Genomic DNA, 23,922 nt, shown 5'->3' on the forward strand with positions numbered 1-23,922 from the left:
TAGGTGACCTTCTTAAGAAAGGAAATGCAGGCTATAATTTTCAGTTTACATTCAGTCTTCATTATTGTCACGTGTACTCTGGTATGGTGAAAAGTTTTGTTTTAAAAGCTATCTATGCTATGGGCGGCGTAGCGGTAGATTTGCTGCCTTACAGCACCAGAGACCCAGAGGTTCAATCCTGACTACAGGCGCTGTCTGTATGAACTTTGGACGTTCTCCCCCTGACCTGCATGGGTTTCATCCGGGTGCTCTGGTTTCCTCCCATTCTCCAAAGATGTACAAGTTTGTAGGTTAATTGGCTTTGGTAAAAATTGTGAATTGTCCCTCGTGTGTGTGTGGTACAGTGTTAGTGTGTAGCGATCGCTGCATTTTGGTAAGTTAAAACAGAGCAGGAATCACACAGTAAATAAGTTCATATGTCTACGTCATTGGAGGAGAATTAGACCATTTGCCCCATTGAGTCTACTCCACCATTATATCATGGCTGATCTATCTTTCCCTCTCAACCCCATTCTTCTGCCTTCTGTAACCCGACACCCTCACTGTCATAATTCTGTCAATCTCCACCTTAAAAATACCCAATGACTAGGCCTCCACACCCGTCTGAGACAATGAATTCCACAGATCCACCACCCTCCTCATCTCCTTTCTAGAGGTGCATCCTTTTACTCTGAGGTTATGCCCTCTGGTCCAAGACTCTCCCACTAGTGGAAACATGGAAACACCTGGAGAGTTGAAGCAGGAACGAGAATAGCATTTAAAAGACACTTGGGACAGGTACATGGATAGGAAAGGTTTAGAGGGATACTAGACCAAGTGGACCCGTTGGGCCCAAACCTCTCCTGCATTGGTGCAGCACCCTCTCCTCCCCCCTCCCCCTCCTCCACCCCCTCCACCCCTTCCCCTCCCCCCTCCCTCCATCCCCCTCCCCTTCCCCCTCACTCCTTCCTTCCTCTCCTTCCTTCCTCCTCTTCCCCTCCCCTCTCCTCCCCACCTCCTTCCCCCTCCACATCCCCCTCAACCCCCCTTTCCTCCCCCCTCCCTCCTTCCACCCCCCTCCCTCCCTAGGAGATACATTTAAACCTCTCCTGCATTGGTGCAGCACCCTCTCCTCCCCCCCTCCCCCTCCTCCACCCCTTCTCCTCCCCCTCCCCCTCCTCCACCCCTTCTCCTCCCCCTCCCCCCTCCCTCCATCCCCCTCCCCCTCACTCCTTCCTTCCTCTCCTTCCTTCCTCCTCTTCCCCTCCCCTCTCCTCCCCACCCCTTCCCCATCCCCTTCCCCCCTGCACATCCCCCTCAACCCCCCTTTCCTCCCTCCTCCCTCCCTCCACCCCCTTCCCTGCCCCCTCCCTCCCTAGGAGATAGATTTAAACTTTAAAATGTGAATAACTATAAAAATATAACATCGATTCAAATGAAACTTCTTCCATTAGCACCAAAGGGACGATGATGAATAAGGTGGGCCTAAAATTGTTGTGCTATCGTGTACTGTTTTGGCTGTAGTTCAGGAACAAACAAACAAACAAACGAGTTTTAGTATATAGATGGACCAAATGCAGGCTGGTGGAACCAGTATAGATCGGGCATCATGGTCGGCATGGACGAGTTGGGCCGAAGGGCCTGTTTCCGTGCTATGACAATGAGTTGTTCTGCGATTGCCTGATCTGATATGCCATGATTGGTGCTTCCACCCGGGGCAAGACTACCTCTCCATATTTAACAGCTTGTCCCATGAATCAAATAGTCACAATGGAAGCTTTTAGCAAGGCAAATGGAAGTGTCATCAATATATCACAGCATGTCTTTGCTGAACAGTATGAAAGAGAAAGCATTCGTCTCTGCGTAAGTGCTATCTTGCTTTTAAAGGGAAGGACATGTTAAAGTGAACTTGAACAGATTCAGATGAGGCATCGTTCAGATTTTTTTTCAAGCAGTAGCCCTCCTAGTGTTCACTCATTTAAAATTCAGCATTTCCATTTACTTCTCACTTCTAGCACAATACAAACAGCTGTGTCAATGAAATGCTGACACCAAGCTACATCAGGATATTTAGAAGAGGGCATAAAAAGATACAAGATATGAAGATCTTATTGAGTGCAGTTCGGAACATCCCTAATGCAGGAAGGATGTAGAGGCTTTGGAGAGGGTGCAGAAGAGGTTAATCAGAAATTTGCCCGGATTATAGGGAATTAGCCCATTGTCAGAGTGATGTTAAACGCAAATTGGAGGAACAGCATCTCAAATTTCACTTGGGCAGTTTACAGCTCAGTGGTATGAATATTGAGTTCTCTCACTTCAGGTAGTCCCGGCATTCCCTCTCTCTCTATCCCTCCCCCACCCAAGTTGCACTCATTTTCATTTGCTTCTCATTTTCACCCTACAAACAGCTAACAATGGCCTGTTTCCTTTATCATCATTACTTTGTTGCATATCTTTCATTCATTGTTCTTTATCTCTCTACATCACCGTCTATATCTCTCGTTTCCCTTATCCCTAACCAGCCTGAAGAAGGGTCTCGACCTGAAACATCACCCATTCCTTCTCTCCAGAGATGCTGCCTGTCCCGTTGAGTTACTCCAGCTTTTTGTGTCGATCTTCTTAATGAGTTTGAGTTTAGTTTATTGTCACCTGTACAGAAGTACAGTGAAAAGCTTTGGATAAACTTGGATTGTCTTGAACATTGGAGGTTGACGGGAGAACTGATGGAAGTGTACAAATTCTGAGAGGAATAGATAGGGTAGACAATAGGAATCTTTTCCCAAAGTGAAAATGTCAAAGACTAGAAGGCGTAGCTTTGAGGTGAGTTGAGCAAAGTTTAAAGGAGAGGTGTGGGGGATGTTTTTTTACACAGAGGGTGGTGAGTACCTGGAATGCATTGATATCGGTGGTGGTGAACGCAGATACAACAGTGGCATTTAAGAGGCTTTTGGATAGGCACAGACTCTTGAGCGGACTCTCATCGGCTAGGAGTGTTTTTTAGCGTTTGCCATTTTTTAGATCTGAATTTTCTCTTTACCTGTGGCGCTACAATCTGCACTCTGTTTATGTTCTCCTTTGCACTGCTTGGTGTATTCTTATATAGAAATAAAGAACTGCAGCCGGTGTTTAGTAGACACAAAGTCCTGGAGTAGCTCAGCAGGCAAGGCAGCATTTCAGGAGAACATGGATAGATCCGACCTGAAAAGATACCTATCCGTGCTCTCCTGAGAAGCTGCCTAATCTGCTGAGGTACTCCAGCACTATGTGTCTACCTTTTAAAAACAACATCTGCAATTCCTTGTTTCTACAAATACAATACATGAATACAATCAACCCATACTCAAGTACAGTAGGTGGGACGAAGAGAAAGATGCCCAAGTGCAGAATATACAGTAGTTCCTCAGCACTGTAGCACAAGTTCCAGAAAAAAAGTCCAATGCCCACAATGAGGTGGATTGGAAGATTGAGATTGTACCCTAGCTTACGGAAGGACTGTTCAGAAAACTGATAACAGAGGGGAAGGTGTTCCTGAGACTGGTGGTGCGACCTTCAAGCTTCTGTACCTTCTGCCCGACGGGAGCTGGGTGAAGGAGGAATGACCGGAGTGGCAAAGGTCCTTGATGATGTTGGCTAGAAAGATGTACAGGTTTCAGACACGTTCATAGAATTATAGAGAGCTTTATTGTAATAGACTGTGGAAGAACGAGCCAGATAAGTACTTTAATGATGTGTAGGAAGGAACTGCAGATGCAGGAGGTGCCACGGCTGCAGTGCCTGGCTGGAAGGCTCGTAGGTCGGTGGACCCGGGAACCCGCCTGAAGGCTCGATGGTCGGTGGGACCGGGAACCTCGTCGGACAGCATTACTGGGAGGGAGCTGGAGACATCGAACGCAAGGAGTTAGCCAGTAGGAGGGTCAACCTGGGTATTGCCTCCAGTGCCTTCAAGGTCAGCTGCAGGAGGTACCTCTTCAACGCAAAGATGGGCGGGTGAGGAGAGGGCTCGCGGGAACTGCTCCAGTACATCGAGCGCGCAGGCCGACCGGACTTTGAATAATGGCGCCAAAACTATGGTGGCGTCTGCATGTATAAGTATGCAAAAAGAATTTCACTGTGCATTTGCACATGTGACAAATAAAGCACCTTTGGACCATTGGTTTATACCGAGTATATTCACAGAGTGCTGGAGAAACTCAGCGTGTTAGGCAGCATTTCTGGAGAAAAAGAATGGGTGACATTTCGGGTCGAAACACTTCTTTGGACTGAAGGTGGGAGTGGGATCAGGAGGTAGGAAAAGGCCAGAACAAATCAGGGCTGGCAACCTACAAATTTTAATAAGATGCACACAATAAACACGAGCTCATTCAGTCGTTGCCATCAGCTCCTCAGTGGCTGCATTAATTTTCCTACCCACAAAGCAAAATCACTGTGTTCACATAGAAAAGGCAGCTTAACTGTTGCAGAGGTAGCTTTTTCACTGCTGGAGGCTGCCTTGTAGATATGCCAGCAGCTTTGAGATGGTGATGTGGGAGGAATCCTTGGGTAGGCATCAGTAAATCCCAGCTTCGACATAGATATTTCCTCTGAAGGCAAACACATGAATACCTGGGGGAAAGTAATGGGTTGGAACGAGAATTCACCTTCTTTCTGTGCGCTAAATCTGCGTTGTGCACAGCGTCAATCGCTGAGTGGGGAAGTCTAAATACTAAAATCACAATAGAACGGAAGAAAGGAATTTGCATTTTATTTCTAAACCTGCGGTGCAGTCTGGATTCCAGGAGCCAGATGGAGTATAAAGCTGTGGCCAAATTAATAGTGATATGTCTTTTACATAAGACCTTAATCCAAAGTCCTGTCTGCCCTCCAGGTGGAATGAAGGGATCCCAATTCCTATCGGGATGCTCCACAGCTTGGTTTGGCAACAGCTCTGCCCAAGATTGCAAGAAACCTCAGAGAGTTGTGGGTGTAGTCCATTCCATCATCACACAGACTAGCCTCCCCGCCATTGACTCCATCTACATTTCACGCTGCCTCATGAAAGCAGCCAACGTAATCAACCAAAGCTATCAAAGAAATTAGAGGGGAAAGCTGAAGTAAAAATGTAAGAGATCAAATGTATAATTTGATTGTGGAATCTTGGGGAAACAGGTCGTAAAGGATGGAAACTAAAATGGAGGATTAATATGTTTAGAGACATTTATGGCATGGAAATAGGCCCTTTGGCCCACTGAGTCCACACCAACCTTCGATCACCTGTTCACACATGTTATGTTCAACACGGCATAAAGATAAAGTACACTCACACGTTAGTTGCTTGAATCACACCAGCCTTTATTTACCCAGCATTCCTAGCTCAAGGAATGCCCACTCATTAACATGGCACATGAATATGCATGAATACATTACACTGCTCTCCCTTTTTTTAAGTATTAAATCCAAGTACTCAGTTACAATTTTGGTATTGTGATACTTGATTTACATCAATACTTTTAACCATATTTACAAATTTAACCTAATTACTGGTTTGCGGTTCCTGCCTGATCGTTTAACAGTAACAGGTGCAACAGGCATAACAGATGTACGTGTAGACTCAACTGTTAGCTTGTTTGGCTCTATGTTAGTACGCTGACCTTGACTAGAGAAGTCTGTCTCTTTATCTGTACTCACTGAATTTTGTGTATCAACCACAATAGTCTTTTCTAACTCACTTTCAGATGAATACTCAGGGATTAGGAATTCATGCTCAGTTTTCGGTTCGTCTTTGGCTGGAATCATTTGATCCACGTGAACACTTTTGATCTTGTCTCCAACATCCACTAAGTATCTTTTTGTTCCACACACTTCCACTATTTTCCCAACATCCCATTTGTCTCGACTGGACTTGTTGGGAGGACTGAGCACACGAACTTGCTCATCTGGCTTGAAGTTCCTCTCCTTTTTGTGGAAGTCAAAGTGGTGTTTTTGACTTAACTGTTTTTGCTCAACTCTCGAGGCCAAATTGGGTTGAACTAGACTTAGGCGTATTCTTAGCCTTCTCTTCATCAACAGTTCTGCAGGTGAATAACCCGTAGTGGTGTGTGGTGAAGTTCTGTACTTCAGCAAGAAACTAGCCAAACGATGTTTCATGCTGAGCTTTGAACTACCCTGCAAAACCTGTTTCTTGAGAGCCTCTTTGACTACTCTAACAGACCTTTCCGCCGCCCCATTGGAGGCTGGATGGTATGGAGGAACAAGTGTGTGTTTTACCCCGTTACGCTGCATGAACTGTTTGAACTGTTCTGAACGAAACTGAGGTCCGTTATCAGAAACAAGTTCTTCTGGTAAACCATGACATGCAAAAATTGATCTCAATTCGTCTATGGTATGCTCAGCAGTAGTGCTTGACCCCATATGCTTAGCCTCAATCCATTTGGAATGACTATCTACTAGCACCAGAAAATTATCATTACCCTTTTCACAAAAGTCTACGTGAACTCTCTGAAACGGTCTACTTGGCCATGACCAGGGTTGCAGTGGTGTTTTTGGTGGTTTACTGCGGAAATCTTGACACACGCTACATTTGCTCACCAGTGACTCAATGTCACTGTCTATACCAGGCCAATACACAAAACTTCTAGCAATTGACTTCATGCTAACTATGCCAGGATGTTCGGCATGAAGTTCGTACATAATCTTGTTTCTTAAAGACTCTGGTACAACCACTCTATAACCCCACTTTATGCATCCCTGCTCGCATGATAATTCGTGTCGTCGATTATAGAAAGGCTTCAGTTCCGAGTTTGATCCACTCTCGACTTCAGTCCAACCATTCAATGTCTGTTCATAAACACTCTTCAGCACAGTGTCCTTCACTGTTTCAGCTGCAATTTCTGTTGCAGTCACTGGAAAGTCTTCATCTACGACTTGCAGTGTGTAGATTGAGTTCTCGCTTCCCACATCAGAGTTCTCATGAGGCAATCGGGACAACGCATCTGCGACTGCGTTGCATTTGGAGCTTCTGTACTCCACCTTGTAGTCATACTGGGACAACAGAATTGCCCAGCGCTGCATCCTTGATGCCGCCATGGAAGGTATAGCTGACTTGGGACCCAGTATCGTGAGTAGTGGTTTGTGATCAGTCACAAGGGTGAATGGTCTGCCAAGAAGAAACTGGTGGAATTTCTTGATTCCGAACACAATGCTGAGTGCTTCCTTCTCTATCTGTGCATAGTTGCGCTCACTTGGTGATAGGGTGCGGGAGGCAAAAGCAATAGGCTTTTCCTGTCCGTCATCCATTACGTGGCAAATCACTGCACCTACACCATAACTTGAAGCATCACAAGCAAGTTTCATCTCGCGCGTCGTGTCGTAGTGAACAAGGAGTTTGTCACTTGTCAGGTTTTTCTTGCAGATGTCGTATGCGTGTTGTTGTTCCTTTCCCCACATCCAATTCTCATCCTTTTGTAACAGATGATGTAGTGGCTTTAGCACGGTTGCTAAATCTGGAAGGAATCGTGCATAGAATTGCACCATCCCAAGGAATGATCGTAGCTCTGTCACATTGTTGGGCGTTGGAGCATTCACAATTGCTTCAATTTTCGCCTTCACTGGGCGCAGTCCGTTGGAATCTACTTTGAGTCCAAGGTAGACCACCTCTGATTGTGCAAATGCACATTTGCTCTTTCGTAATTTTACGTTGTGGCAGTTCAATCGTGTGAGAACTTGCTCGAGTATCTCCAGATGTTCTTCCATGCCCACTGTGAATATCAGTAGATCATCCTGGTTGCACACACAGTTCGGAATGCCTTGCAACATTTTGTCCATGACGGACTGAAAGATTTTCGGGGAAGATTTCACACCATAGGGCAGCTTTGTGTATGAATACAAGCCCTTATGTGTGTTGATGGTCAAGCACTGCTGACCTTCTTTGTCAACATTGAGTTGGGCATAAGCATGAGACAAATCCAGCTTAGTGAAGACTCTTGCTCCGCTAAGTTCTGCATACAGATCCTGCGAGGTTGGCAAAGGATACTGTTCGTCATCAACAACTTGGTTGATTGTGACTTTGTAGTCACCGCATAGTCGAACAGTTTTGTCAGCCTTAAGCACAGCCACAACTGGCGTTGCCCAGTTGCTCTGGTCTGTCTTCACGAGTACTCCATTCCGCTCCAACCTGTTGAGTTCTTCCTCCACTTGTTGCTTTAGCGCATATGGTACCGGTCTTGGTCGATAATATACAGGTGTCGCATCTTGCTGCAGTCGAATGTGTGCAGAGTATCCTGTTATTCCCGTGTAACTGTCAGCAAATATTTCAGCGTGTTTGCTAACGACATTTTCAAGACGTGATTTGGACACATCAATGCTGAAAATGTTCTTCCAGTTTAATTTTATTTTACGCAGCCAATCCTTTCCAAGGAGGGTCGGTTTATTTCTGTAGCTGGCCACTATGATTGTCATTCGGGTTCATCTCTAAGTTGTGAACTCCTTTCTGGTGTTGTCGTGTGTTTCCCACTGTAAGCTTGGCCCGACATGCTGAGGCGATATGACCTTTCTTCTGGCAGTTATAGCACTTAGCTGTTTTGAACTGACAGGATTGGGATGGGTGATTACCGTTGCAACGATAACAACTGGCTGCACTCGGCTCCCCGCCATATTTCGGTTTCAGTTTGGCCCCTTTTGGTTTGGCCATAGGCGCTGCTTTGTGTGTGTACACGGCCACTGCAGTATGTGGTGAACGAAACTCGCGAGCATTCTTTGATGCCATCTCCATTGTAGTAGCAATCTTGCATGCTATCTCAAACGTAAGATCAGGAGTGCTCATGAGTCTGGACTGAATTCGTTCGTCCACTAGACCACAAACAAATCTGTCGCGTAATGCGCGTTCAAGAAAGGCTCCAAAGTTACAGTGCAACGTTAACTTTTTCAAGGCAACAATGTACTCACTGATTGTCTCGTTTTGCTTCTGGTTTCTCGTGCTGAATTTGTAGCTTTCTGCAATTTCCAGAGGCTTTGGGTTGAAGTGCTCCTCCAACTTCTTTCTAATGTCACAGAATGGCACATCTTTTGCCTTTATGGGCGCAAGGATATTCACAAGTGTGCCGTACACTTCAGGTCCGATCACCGTCAGCAGAATCGCTTTCATGCGTTCACGAACGGCCCTGTTTGTTTCAGCCACTACCTCTCCTTCACCACTGGTCTCTGTGATGTTGTTTGCCATGAAGAACATGTTTGCTCTCTCCATATAGGAGCTGAACGGCTCTCTACTTTTGTCAAAGATGCCCAGGCTTCCGATATTGCCCGTGGATGCCGCCATTTTGTCCCTCTCTTTTTTTTTTAAACAAAGGGATGAGGAGAGTTTTTTTCCTTGCACAAGCTCAGACTTCCTGCCTGTTCTGGTGTAGCAAAGCACCTAAAACTTAGCAGTACAAAAGCTATGCAAAACAAACTCAGTCTCCTCCACAATCCCGTCCTCGTCGCCAATTTTGTTATGTTCAACACGGCATAAAGATAAAGTACACTCACACGTTAGTTGCCTGAATCACACCAGCCTTTATTTACCCAGCATTCCTAGCTCAAGGAACGCCCACTTATTAACATGGCACATGAATATGCATGAATACATTACAACACACAAGCTTTATAAACTCTGTACACACAAGGGGCAATTTACAGAAGCCAATTTAGGACTTTAGAAGGGCTCAACATCCAAGGACGTACACGCCACTGGAAATAAATGGGTCTATTGTGGATAGGGTGAGCAGTTTTAAATACCTAGGAGTCCTCATCAAAGAGGATCTGACATGGGCATGCACATTGCCGCACTGATGGGTAAGGCAAAGCAGCGCCTTTACCACCTTTGTCAGCTGAGGAAATTCAGTGTCTCTGAGGATCCTTCAATGCTTCTACTCTGGGGCTGTAGAGAGCATCCTGTCCAGCAACATTACAGTCTGGTTTGGGAACAGCTCTGCCCAGGACAGGAAGGCCCTGCAGAGAGTAATGCGTTCGACAGAACGCACCATGGGAACTACACTCCAAAGACGTACAGGTATGTAGGTTAATTGGCTGGGTAAATGTAAAAATTGTCCCTAGTGGGTGTAGGATAGTATTAATGTACGGGGATTGCTGGGCGGCAAGGACTTGGTGGGCCGAAAAGGCCTGTTTCCGGCTGTATATATATGATGATATATGATATGATACACTCACCCTCCTGCAGGACCTATACATCAGGATGTGTAGATCGAGAGCAAGCAAGATTATGAGGGACCCCTGCCACCCCAGCAACGGAATGTTCCAGCTGCTACAGTCAGGCAAGCGCCTCTGCTGTCACGCTGTGAAAACGGAGAGGATGTGACGGAGTTTCTTCCCACAGGTCATCAGGACTGTTAACTTTTATAACTCCAGAGACTAAATTTTGTCTTCTCTGTATTAACTTTAATTTATGTGCTGTAACTGTAATTCCTTTTTTGCACAATCCGCAGGCATTGCCACTTTCATTTTACTGCACATCGTGTATGTGTATGTGACAAATAAACTTGACTTGACTTGAATTAACCTACAAACATACACATCTTTGGGATGTGGGAGGAAAGCGAAGTACAAACAGCTGTTGAGGTCGGGATCAAACCAGGTCTCTGGTGTTGTGAGGCAACAGGTCTACTGTGCTGCCCAATATAAATGGCTGCTCGTTGGTTGGCATGGAATTGATGGGCCAAAGGGCCTGTTTCTGTGCTGCATCACTCTTTGACTGTAGGATTTCCATTTATCTATTTTACCTTGCTCACAGTGGGGTGGCACAGTGACGCAGATGGTAGAGCTGCTGCCTCACGGCACCAGAGTCAGCAATGTCACAAAGGCAAAGGAGCTGGTTAACGGCTTCAGGAAGTGTGGTGAAGTACATCCCCAATCAGCTTTGCACCGTTGAATTGAAAATGATTGAAAGCTTCTGGTTCCTTTGTGTCAATATTATGACCAATCTGTCATCGCCAAACAAAAGAAGCAACAGGCAAGTAGACCTTCCAGCGCCAGAGTCCCAGGTTCGATCCTGACTATGGGTGCTGTCTGTGTGGAGTTTGCACGTTCTCCCTGTGACCACGTGGGTTTTCTCTGGGTGCTCTGGTTTTCTCCATACTCCAAAGATGTACAGGACTGTAGGTTAATTGGCTTCAGTTAAAAAAATTGTAAATTGTGCATAGAATAGTGCTGGTGTATGGTGTGATCACTGGTCAGTGCGGACTCAGTGGGTCAAAGGGCCTGTGTTCGCGCTGTATCTTTAAAATCTAAAGTATAATCCCAAGGACGTGTGGGTTTGTAGGTTCATAAGGTGTCTATAAATTGGCCCTAGGGTGTAGGGAGCAGATGAGAATGCAGGATAAGGCAGTACTAGTGTGAACAGGTGATTGATGGACAGCATGGGCTAGGTGGCCGAAGGGGCTGGTTCCATGCTGCATCTCTAAAATAAACCTCCGTTGGTTTTCATTTCCTTCTTTTCTTTGTTTACTCATGATATGGTAAACAGGACTGGCTCTGCGAATGCTTCTAGCCCTCCCTAGTTGCCTTTGAGAAGGTGATGATGAGCCAGCTTCAGGAAACAGTGCAGGCTGATTGATGAGGTACTCCCACAGTGCGCTTGGGCAGGGAGTTCCAGTGTTTACAGTGAGCAATGATAAAGGAACGGTTATATCATTGCAAATCTTGTGATGCTCTTCAATGAAAGGCTGGCCAGGCTGCTGGAAACCGCGGGCATCGGTTTAAGATTATTGCCACAGAAAGAAATCGGGAGATAATTTTGAGGACTGAGGATTACAAGGGTGTGGAAGTGTTGACAATACAAAGGAGATTCTTTCTTGTTTATGCAAGTGAATAAGAAAATGAAAAAGAATTGAGTGCATTGCTTTGGGCCGTTCTAGAGCCAGTGAGCATCGAAGCATTCTTTTTGAGTTTATCGTTGCAAATACATTCTGCAGTCTCCGACTGCACTCTGCTGGTGATCTGAAGTACTGTGTACGCTGACACACACGCACACATGCATGCACACACACACACGCACACATGCATGCACACACACACATGCATGCACACAAATTCACTCCACACACACATGTATACACAAACACATCAACATACACACCACACAGTAAAAAGTCTGAAGAAGGGTCTCGACCCGAAACGTCACCCATTCCTTCTCTCCCGAGATGCTGCCTGACCTGTTGAGTTACTCCAGCATTTTGTGAGTAAATATTGGGAGTCAGTAAACCTTTTTTTTCTTAGAACTTCTTTACGAGAGAGTCAGCTCAAATGTAGCTATAACTCCATCGGGCCAATGTCATATCCAATGCTCCCATGTAATGTGCTATCGTGTTCTTGTCACACCATAACTCATCAACCCTCCAGTCCTTATGATTGCCCAGTCTACCACAATGAACAATTCAGATTTTAGCCACTTTACTATTGTTTGCTGCACCCATAAGCTAAGGGTGTAGGCTCGATCCCCAACCTACCTCATCGAGTCCCTTGCACTTTATTATCTGCACTTTCTCCGTAGCTTTAAAACAATGTTTGTCGCTGTTTATTTTTCTCTTTGTATTAACTGCTGCACTTGTGTATGGTTTCATTGGACTCATATCAGGTATGCTTCGACTAACATAGCACATGAACAAAGTTATTTACTGTATCTCAATACTCATGACAATAATAAATGTGGCAATACAAGTAGATAGAGTGGTAAGGATGGTGTATGATATGCTCGCTTTCATCGGTCGAGGCTTTGAATACAAGAGTCAGGAAGTCACGTTGCAGCTTTATGAAACCTTGATTAGGCCGCATTTAGAGTACTGCGTGCAGTTCTGGTCTCCTAATTACAGGAAATATGTGAAGCCTTTGTCGAGGTGCAGAGGATTAGGTCCAGAATGCTGCCTGGATTAGAGGGTTTCAGCCACAGGGAGAGGTTTGGCAGACTTGCATTGTTTTCTCTGGAATGTCAGAGGTTGAGGGGAGACTTGGTAGAAGTATACAAAATGATGACAGGCGTAGATAGGGTAAACAGTCAGAACCTTTTTTCTCAGGGTGGAAAGGTCCAACACTAGAGAGCATAGCTACATGGTGAGAGGGAAAAAGTTTAATGGAGATGTGTGGGGAAAGTTTTTTTACACAGAGTGATGGGGTCTTGAACACACTGCTAGGGATGGTAGTGGAGGCAGATATGATAGTGATGTTTAAGAGGCTTTTGGACAGGCACATGGAAGTGCAGGGATTAGAGGGATACAGGCAGATGAGATCATTTTAACTTGGCATCATGTTCGGCACAAACATTGTGGGCTAAGCTGTAGCCTGCAGATGACTTTAATGTTTGTTCATGCTCAGAAATAATGGTTTTGTTCACCAAAGCATACAAGAGGACAAGCCTTTCAATTGTCAACTTCAAGACCAATCTGCGCTCAACCATGTGAGACCCTGGAACCCACTTTCGAGTATTGTGTTCACTTTTGGTCACCATGTTGTCAAGCTTGAAAGGGCTCAGAGAAGATTTGCTGGGATATTGCCAGGACTCAAGGGACTGAGCTGTTGGGAGAGGTTGAGCAGGCTAAGACTCTGTTCCTTGGTGTGCAGGAGGATGAGGGATAATCTTATAGAGGTGTACAAAATTACGAGAGGAATAGGTCAGGTAAACACAGTCTTTTGCGCGGAGTAGAGGAATCGAGAACCGGGGAGATAGGTTTAAGGTGAGGAGGGAAAGATTTTATGGGAACCTGAGGGGTAAATTACATTATTCAGAAGTTGTAAATGGTTTATTTTAAGCTCCCTCATCCACTTCCCCCCGCAAGATATATATTTCTTACAATTTATTTCCAATAAAATAATCTGTCTTATTTTAAATAGACATTGTCAATTAGCCAGAGCCTTCCTGCAATTTACGAACTGGATGTTCCACACAAAATATCTGCTTATTGATCTTCATTATTGATGAGTTTGGCTTCATCTAGGAATAATAAAAAAATAACAATTTTAGCTTCCAATGATAGCGTTTATATATCGTTTTGTTTAGAGATTCAGAGTGGACACAGGCCCTTCAGCCTACCGAATCCAAAACCAGCGATCACCCCGTACACTAGTTGTATCTTAACACACATAGGGACAATTTACAGAAGTCAATTAACCCACAAACCCACATGTTTGGGATGCGGGAGGAAACCGGAGCACAGGGAGAACGTGCAAACTCGGTACAGACAGCAGGCCAGGCAGCATCTCTGGAGAACACGGAGAAGGGTTTAGTATAGTTAAGAGACACAGCGCTGAAACAGGCCTTTTCGCCCATCAGGTCCACGCTGACCAGCGATCCCCGCACATTAACACTAACCTACACCCACTACGGACAATTTTTACATTTACCGAGCCAATTAACCTGTAAACCTGTACGTCTTTGGAGTGTGGGAGGAAACCGAAGAGCTCAGAGAAAACCCAGGCAGGTCATGGGGAGAACGTACAAACTCCGTACAGACAGCATCCGTGGTCGGGATCGAACCCGGGTCACCGGCACTGAATTCGCTGTAAGGCAGCAACTCTACCGCTGTGCCACCGTGCCGCTCATCTGGAGAAGGTTTTTATCCATCTGCTCCAGAGATGCTGCCTGACCCGCTGAGTTACTCCAGCATTTTGTGTTATTCACAGAGGAAGTTGAATTAGTTGTAGATCATGGATCTTGGGCTGTGATCTATTTATGGCTTTCAATAAAAAGTTTTCATTCTTTTAAAAAAGAATCAAACCAGTTTATTTCGACCAAAATGTAATCAAAACAAAGAGAAGCACGTGACTGCAGCTGCTGGAATATTGAAGAAAAAACAGTCCCTCTCACTATCTCTCTCATTCTCTCACTATCTTTCACTCTCTCTCCAGTTCTCGCTCTCTCACTACCTCTCACTCTCCATCTTTCTCTATCTCGCTCTCTCTCTATCTATCTATCTATCTATCTCGCTACCTATTGTTCTTGCTATCTATCTCACTCTCGTTCTATCTATCTCCCTACCTATCTTTTCCATGCTCTCTATCTATCTCTTGTAGTCTTCACCCCACCTTCCTGCTCTCTCGACCTCTTCACCATTTTCCACACGAATGGCAAGTATTGACCAGCAGAGACACAGGAACTGCAGATGCTGGAATTACAAAGTGCTGGAGCAACTCAGCAGATCAAGCAGTATCTGTGAAGCAAGATGTACAGACGATGATTCAGGATCACCAGTCTTACGAAGGGTCCTGACCCGAAACGACATCTGTTCATTCTCTCCACAGATGTTGCCTGACCTACTGAGTTACTCCATCACTGTTTTTTGCTCTAATAAAACCAAAGCCGATACAATAGAAACAAAGAACAATAGACAATAGACAATAGGTGCAGGAGTAGGCCATTCAGCCCTTCGAGCCAGCACCGCCATTCAATGCGATCATGGCTGATCACTCTCAATCAGTACCCCGTTCCTGCCTTCTCCCCATACCCCCTCACTCCGCTATCCTTAAGAGCTCTATCCAGCTCTCTCTTGAAAGCATCCAACGAACTGGCCTCCACTGCCTTCTGAGGCAGAGAATTCCACACCTTCACCACTCTCTGACTGAAAAAGTTCTTCCTCATCTCCGTTCTAAATGGCCTACCCCTTATTCTTAAACTGTGGCCCCTTGTTCTGGACTCCCCCAACATTGGGAACATGTTTCCTGCCTCTAATGTGTCCAATCACCTAATTATCTTATATGTTTCAATAAGATCCCCCCTCATCCTTCTAAATTCCTGTGTATACAAGCCCAATCGCTCCAACCTTTCAACATACGACAGTCCCGCCATTCCGGGAATTAACCTAGTAAACCTACGCTGCACGCCCTCCATAGCAAGAATATCCTTCCTCAAATTTGGAGACCAAAACTGCACACAGTACTCCAGGTGCGGTCTCACCAGGGCCTGGTACAACTGTAGAAGGACCTCTTTGCTCCTATACTCAACTCCTCTTGTTACGAAGGCCAACATTCCATTGGCTTTCTTCACTGCCTGCTGTACCTGCATGCTTCCTTTCATTGACTGATGCACTAGGACACCCAGATCTCGTTGAACTCCCCCTCCTCCTAACTTGACACCATTCAGATAATAATCTGCCTTTCTATTCTTACTTCCAAAGTGAATAACCTCACACTTATTTACATTAAACTGCATCTGCCATGTATCCGCCCACTCACACAACCTATCCAAGTCACCCTGCAGCCTTATTGCATCTTCCTCACAATTCACACTACCCCCCAGCTTAGTATCATCTGCAAATTTGCTAATGGTACTTTTAATCCCTTCGTCTAAGTCATTAATGTATATCGTAAATAGCTGGGGTCCCAGCACCAAACCTTGCGGTACCCCACTGGTCACTGCCTGCCATTCCGAAAGGGACCCATTTATCCCCACTCTTTGCTTTCTGTCTGTCAACCAATTTTCTATCCATGTCAATACCCTACCCCCAATACCATGTGCCCTAATTTTGCCCACTAATCTCTTATGTGGGACCTTGTCGAAGGCTTTCTGAAAGTCGAGGTACACCACATCCACTGACTCTCCCCTGTCAATTTTCCTAGTTATATCCTCAAAAAATTCCAGTAGATTTGTCAAGCATGATTTCCCCTTCGTAAATCCATGCTGACTCGGAATGATCCCGTTACTGCTATCCAAATGCTCAGCAATTTCGTCTTTTATAATTGACTCCAGCATCTTCCCCACCACTGATGTCAGACTAACTGGTCTATAATTACCCGTTTTCTCTCTCCCTCCTTTCTTAAAAAGTGGGATAACATTTGCTATCCTCCAATCCACAGGAACTGATCCTGAATCTATAGAACATTGAAAAATGATCTCCAATGCTTCCACTATTTCTAGAGCCACCTCCTTAAGTACCCTGGGATGCAGACCATCAGGCCCTGGGGATTTATCAGCCTTCAGTCCCATCAGTCTACCCAAAACCATTTCCTGCCTAATGTGGATTTCCTTCAGTTCCTCCATCACCCTAGGTTCTCCGGCCCCTAGAACATTTGGGAGATTGTGTGTATCTTCCTCAGTGAAGACAGATCCAAAATAACGGTTTAACTCATCTGCCATTTCTTTGTTCCCCATAATAAATTCCCCTGCTTCTGTCTTCAAGGGACCCACATTTGCCTTGACTATTTTTTTCCTCTTCACGTACCTACAGATGCTGGTTTATTCCAAAGATAGGCACAGTGCTGGAATAACACAGCGGGTCAGGCGGTATATCGAGAGAAAAGGAGAATGAAGATTGATCTTACAGAGGCGCACAAAACCTCGAGGAAAAGACCGGGTAAACACACAGAGTCTTTTGCCCAATGTAGGTGAATCAAGAACTGGAGGACATAGGTTTAAGGTGAGGGGGGAAAGATTTAATAGGAACCCGAGGGATAACTTTTTTTACACAAAGGGTGGTGGGTGTATGGAACGAGCTGCCGGAGGAGGTAGTTGAGGCAGGTACTATTGTTATGTTAAAAAACATTTAGACAGGTATATGGATATGATAGGTGTCGAGGAACATGGGCAAAATACAGGCAGGTGGGACTAGTGTAGATGGGACAAGTTGGTCGGCATGGCCAAGTTGAGTTGATGGGGCTGTTTCCACGCTGCATCACTCTATGACTCTGAAAAGGATAGGTGACATTTCAGATCGGGACCCTACTTCTGATACTAGTTGTATGGATCACATCAACTGATTTCCCATTAACGGTATTTGTCGTTCCGACTTTATTCCACTGATGATTCTGAATAAAACACATGTGCCAGATGTGGATAGATACGTAAATTAAAATAAACATGCATTTCAAGTCTCACATTTCACAGACGATTAGCTACTTTTTGAAGTACAGTTGTGTCATGTTGAAGAAATACAGATGCTAATCTGTGCACGGACAGTTCCCACAAACACAGCACTTTGTACTTCGGAAGTCATGCCTGACAAATTTCATTGATCTTTTTTTGGGAAGAGATGATCAAGAGGATTGATGAGGGTAAGGTAGTAGATGTTATCTACATGTACTTAGAGACTTTGAGTCACACAACATGGAAACTGGCCCTTCAACATAACTTGTTCATGCCGACCATAATGCCCCATCTACACGGGTCCTACCTGCCCGCGTTTGCCCCATATCCCTCTAAACCTTTCCTATCCATGTACCTGTCCAAATGCCTTTTAAATATTTTTATGGTGCCTGCCTTAACTACGTCCTCTGGCAGCTTGTTCCATATACCCACCACCCTCTGAGTGAAAAAGATGTCTCTCAAGTTCCAATTTAATCCTTCCCTTCTCACCATAAACCAGTGGTTCTTGATTCCCCTACCCTTGGTAAAAGAGTCTACATTTACTCTACCTATTCCCCTCATGATTTGGCAAGGCTTGACAAGGTTCCACCTGATGGACATTAAGATGTTGTAGGAACAGACAGGACCAGATGCTGTAAGTAACAGAAAAGGGATGAGGAGGAACTTATTTTGCTAGAGGATGGTGAATCGATGGATTTCATTGCCACAGGTGGCTGTGGAGGCTGTCACTGGGTATTTATAAAGCGGAGATTGGCAGGTTCTTGATTAGTAAGGTTGTCAAAGGTTATAAGAAGGCAGGAGATTGGGATTGAGCTGAAATGACAGATCAGCCATAACTGAATGGTGAAGTAGACGCGATTGGTCAAATGGACTAATTCTGCTCCTATGACTTATGCTTAGAAGGATATGGGTCAAACAGGGCAGGTGGGGCCAGTGTAGCTGAGGCATCATGGTTAGCATGGGCAAGTTGAGCTAAAGGGCCCATTTCTGTGCTATGTGAGCCTCTAAGAAATACAGATGCCAATTTATGCACAGAAAGCTCCCACAGAACAGCAATACCTTGTGTGTGCAGAATCATAACTTGCAGATTTCACTGAGCTTTTATTTTGAAAGAATGACCAAGAGGACTGACGAGGGCAGGGTAGTAGATGCTGTCAACATGAACTTTGGCAAGGCCCCACCTTGTGGATGTTTGGATGGGTTAAATGTTGCAAGACCAGATCCGGAGATGATAAATTGCCACTAATTAGAGTGATTTGCGAATGAGAAGAACCATTTTCATCCAGAGAATGACAAGAAGTTGAACTCTCTCCTAGTGACTGGTTGTGGAAAATCACACTGCCCTTCCCAAGGGAATCACAATAAACACACAAACAGAAAAGGCTTCTTCGCCCCAATACCAGTCTCGTAAATCTTTTATGCACCTTCTCCAACGACTGGGGAATCCAAAACAGCTGGCAAGTATTAAATCTCCATTCTATAATAATCTTATCACACAAAACTATTACGCTAGAAGAATCAGTATTGATCTTTATATCAATGATATTACCATTATGCCATTTACATTTACAAACAGTATTAAACATTGTATTGAAATATTCAGTAGTGTTATACGCATAAAGTCTTTTCCAGTGACAGCTTTGGACGATTCAGAGGCATTAGAAAGCAACTGTACTAAAGAATCTTGACTAGAGCAAGAGATTAGGAGATGGCCCTTCACTTTGCACACTGATAAGTGAAGTTAAAAAAACTTTACTTTGACAAAATTCACTGCTACAGAGTGAAAATGGGACAGCATACAGGTATAAAATAGAACATAGAATCTACTAAAATAGCAAATGTACAGCACAGGAACAGGCTCCTTTGCCCCACAATGTCTGTGCTGAGCATAATGCCATTAAAGGTAGACACAAAACGCTGGAGTAACTCAGCGGGTCTGGCAGCATCTCAGGAGAGAAGGAATGGGTGACGTTTCTGGTCTCGACCCGAAACATCACACATTCCTTCTCTCCAGAGATGCTGCCTGACCCGCTGAGTTACTTCAGCATTTTGTGTCTACCTTCAATTCGAATCGGCAGCTGCAGTTATTTTCCTGCACATAATGCCAAGTTAAATATTTCATCTGCCTGCACGTGATCCATATCCCTCCATACCCTGCATACCTATGTGCCCATCTAAATGCTTCTTAAATGACACAATTGTATCTGCCTCCACCATCTGCCCAAGCAGTGCGTTCCAGGCACCCTCCAACATCTATGTGCCTATCTAACAGACACTAACATTTCTGCCTCCATCACCCCTGGCAACGCATTCAAGCTACTCACCACCCCATGTGTAAAAAAACCTGCCCTACACATCTCGTCAAACTTTGCCTCTCTCACCTTAAACCTGTGCTCTCTAGTATTTGACATTTCCAGCTCAGGAGAAAGATTCCGACTGTCTACCGTAGCTATGCCTCGCAATTTTATATACAACTATCAGGTCTCCCCTCAACTTCTGATGTTCCAGAGAAAATAATCCAAGCCTATCCAACCTCTCCTCATAGTTAGAACCCTCTAATCCAGGCAACATTCTGGTCAACCTCTTCTGCACCTTCTTCAAACCCTCCACTTCCTTCCTGGGTGGCCAGAACTGCATGCAATACTTCAAATCTGGCCTCACCAAAGTCTTATAAAGTTGCATCATGACTTCCAGACTCGTATGCTCAATGCCCTGACCGGCAAAGGCAAGCATATCATACAGCTTCTGTGTCTACTTGTGTTTTCAATTCTCAAGCAAAATTTGCTTGACCCGGGTCTCTGGCGTTGTAAGGCAGCAACTCTACCGCAGCGCCACTCTACCGCCCCTTTAACTTCCTTCCCCCTCTCTCTCTTTCACTTTCTCACTAACTGCTGGTGGGAGGACATGACCTTACTGTCTAGCAATCCCTAACCTTCTGCAAATCTGATCATGCCATCAGTATATCAAAGTGGTACTAGCAGTCCCAACCATACACCCCTACTTACTCAAGTAATGCTGACGTCACCTTGTAACGTATAGCTATATTTTGGTATATTACCTTCTTGTTGCATTTTCCTTTTCCTTTTCTGTTCCTTGAGCAAGGTCATGATGTAACCTCCCACTTCCACGTCCTTCTTCCGGGCATTCTCTACCGCTTTGTTTTTGCGCAAAAGCGGGTTCAGCTTGCTGTCGGAACAAAAACAACCCAATGTCTCATTTTTCAAAAATAGGCACAAAGTGCTGGAGCAACTCAGCGGATCAGGCAGCATCTCTGATGAGAAAGGATGGATGACGTTTAGGGTCGGGACCATTCATCAATTTGAGGGAGTGGTGAGGTAGGGGAGGCAGTTCATTCGAACGCATATACAGACACTCCCCGATTGATGCAATTGACAATTTTCACGTAAACCCGCACTTTACGGGAACGATTCTGTGCTCAGCCCTGAGTGCAATCAAGGCAGTTTGTAATTTACACAACACTGTACGTTCACTCAAGTTTACGATGGAAACAAGCCGGCAATGGCGGCTGTGCTTACCCACAAGGACGTGCGCCGCAGAAAGTGCCCTGGACGCAACCAGGCGCCGCTGAGACTGTCAATACTCTCAGTGAGTTATTTTGGGCAGGGAGTGGGGATGGTGATTCCGACTTGCGTAAAATCTGACTTCAGTAAGAGTACATGAAACGTAACCCTTACATTAGTCAGGCAGTGCCTGGAAAGTCGATTGCATTCCAGACAACAAAAAAATTAAAGTCAGTGCAATTTGTGGCGTGACCAGTTAAGTTCAGAAAGAACAGGTTGGTTTGGCCAAAGCTCTCTAACAAAGGATATTTCCTCACCTCTTGTCTGGGTCTGTTGTGAATTAATTCACAGAAACATATGATGATGGCGCGGTCCAGTCCAGTCGCCGTAGCTCTGCGGGAACTGTGCGTTTTAAACTGGTGTGCACAACCCGCAGGCATTGCCACTTTCATTTCACTGCACATCGTGTATGTGTATGTGACAAATAAATTTGACTTGACTTGATATCACTGACATTCTACACAGTTGTTGTCAGGCCAGGAAAATTGTAACTCTGACAAAATATTGACTTCCATTGAGTAACAGCTTTACAATGCTGGCAACTATATTCTGCTCTCTGTACCTTCCCCTTTGCTCTATCTGTTGTACTTGAGTTTGACTCGATTGCATTTATGTAAAGTATTATCTGATCTGTTTGGACAACATGCAAATAGAAATATACAAAATATAGAAAATAGGTGCAGGAGGCCATTCGGCCCTTCGAGCCAGCACCGCCATTCAATAGACAATAGGTGCAGGAGTAGGCTATTCGGCCCTTCGAGCCAGCACCACCATTCAATGTGATCATGGCTGATCATTTTCAATCAGTACCCCGTTCCTGCCTTCTCCCCATACCCCCTGACTCCGCTATCCTTAAGAGCTCTATCTAGCTCTCTCTTGAAGCTGGCCATCCGCGACTCGCGGCGCCGGGCGGAAGAGGGCTCTGCCCGAGCCAGCTGCCTACCCCTTTTCCGGGGTTACGTCCGTGCCCGTATGGTGTTGGAGAGGGACTGTGCGCTGTCCACGGGCACCCTGGGGGATTTCCGGGACCGTTGGGCACCGCAGGGGATTGAATGCATCCTGGATAGGGATTGTAATATAGTTGTATAATAGTTTCATTTGGTATATTTGTTTGTATTGGATGCTGGTGGTGGGTTCTGTTTCGTTTTATTGTATTGTAAAAAAATATATTTTTAAAAAATAATTTAATTTAAAAAATAGGGCAACATAATGGCGCAATGGTAGAACTGCTGCTTCATAGCATCAGAGACCAGCTTCAATCCTGACCCTGTGTGGAGTTTGCACGTTCTTCCTGTGACCGCATGGGTTTCCTCCGGGTGGTCCGGATTCCTCCAAAATCCTAAAGTGTGCGTATTTGTAGGTTAATTAGCTGCAGTAAATTACCCCTAGTGTCGGGGAGTGGATGGGAAAATTGGGATGACATAGAACTAGTGTGAATGGGTGATCGAAGGTTGGTGTGTTCTCAGTGGACCGAAGGTCTTGTTTCCATGCTGTATCTCAAACCTAAACTAAACAAAACAAAGCTTTTCACAGTACCAATAATAAACCTAACCATAAACCTAAACCAGGGCATCAAAGAGAAGATGTAGAAACAAGAATTCGCAGAATCTAGATGCTGGTTTGCAAAAAAATAAAATAAAATGCTGGAGTAACTCAGCGGGTCAGGCAGCATCTCTAGAGAAAAAAGATGGGTGATGTTTTGGGTCAGACTGAGAAGGGTTCCAACCCAAAACATCATTCATCCTTTTTCTCCAAAGATGCTGCCTGACCTACTGAGTTACTCCTGCATTTTGTGGCTATCTTCATAATAAACCAGCATCTGCAGTTCCTACACAAAGAGAAGACTTTGGATCGGTTCCTGCTGTGGGAACATCAAACATTTTCATGATCTGCAGTGTTTCTATGTACTATGTAATGAAATAAGGAGCATTTAAGAAATAGATCTACTTACGTCTTTTGCATTATCAGGCAACACAGGAGCGGGCAAATTGCTACAATTAGAACCGCCAAAATTCCAACTCCAATAATAGTTCCTATTTGCTTTGCTCCTGAAAAGCAGAAACATAATATCAGAAATCGTTGTGAAGATATCTTTTAATGCCATTTTTCATTGGGAATTGATTTTTTTTGCACTTGCGATTGCATCCAGTTTACTTCACTCAAAGGAGAACTGAAATTCTAAAGATTGACACAAAAAGCTGAAGTAACTCAACAGGACAGGCAGCATTTCTGGAAAGAAGGAATGGGTGACGTTTAAGGTCGAGATCCTTCTACAGACTGAAGAAGAGTCTTGACCCTAAACGTCACCCATTCCTTCTCTCCAGAGATGCTGCCTGTCCCGCTGAGTTGCTTCAGTTTTTTGTGTCTATCTTCGGTTTAAACCAGCATCTGCAATTCCTTCCTACATATATAAATTCTAAACGTGGACTTCCAAGGGCATCACTGGCTTAAATAAGGATTCAAACGTGGTCCCGTATTTCAATGAAAGGAATGTATGGCTTCAAATTTATCCTGTCAGTGTGGAAATGGGAAGGGGAGTTAAAATGA

General features: G+C 44.8%; 1 protein-coding gene across 2 annotated transcripts in view; it reads right to left on the reverse strand.

Annotated features, from left to right (window-relative positions):
• Window positions 1-23,350, reverse strand: part of LOC144600532 (uncharacterized) — a 100,479-nt gene extending 77,129 nt beyond the window's left edge. For both annotated transcript variants that reach the window (XM_078412204.1, XM_078412205.1), the window contains exons 1-2: window positions 23,327-23,350; window positions 20,853-20,980 (exon numbers count right to left, since the gene is read on the reverse strand). In XM_078412204.1, coding sequence (XP_078268330.1) covers window positions 20,853-20,980; window positions 23,327-23,337 — 139 coding nt within the window. In that variant the 5' untranslated portion in view covers window positions 23,338-23,350. The remainder of the gene's footprint in view (window positions 1-20,852; window positions 20,981-23,326) is intronic.
• Between the last annotated feature and the right edge of the window lie 572 nt (window positions 23,351-23,922).

The sequence above is a fragment of the Rhinoraja longicauda genome, chromosome 15, assembly GCF_053455715.1.
Source record: "Rhinoraja longicauda isolate Sanriku21f chromosome 15, sRhiLon1.1, whole genome shotgun sequence".
NCBI classification, from domain to species: domain Eukaryota; kingdom Metazoa; phylum Chordata; class Chondrichthyes; order Rajiformes; family Arhynchobatidae; genus Rhinoraja; species Rhinoraja longicauda.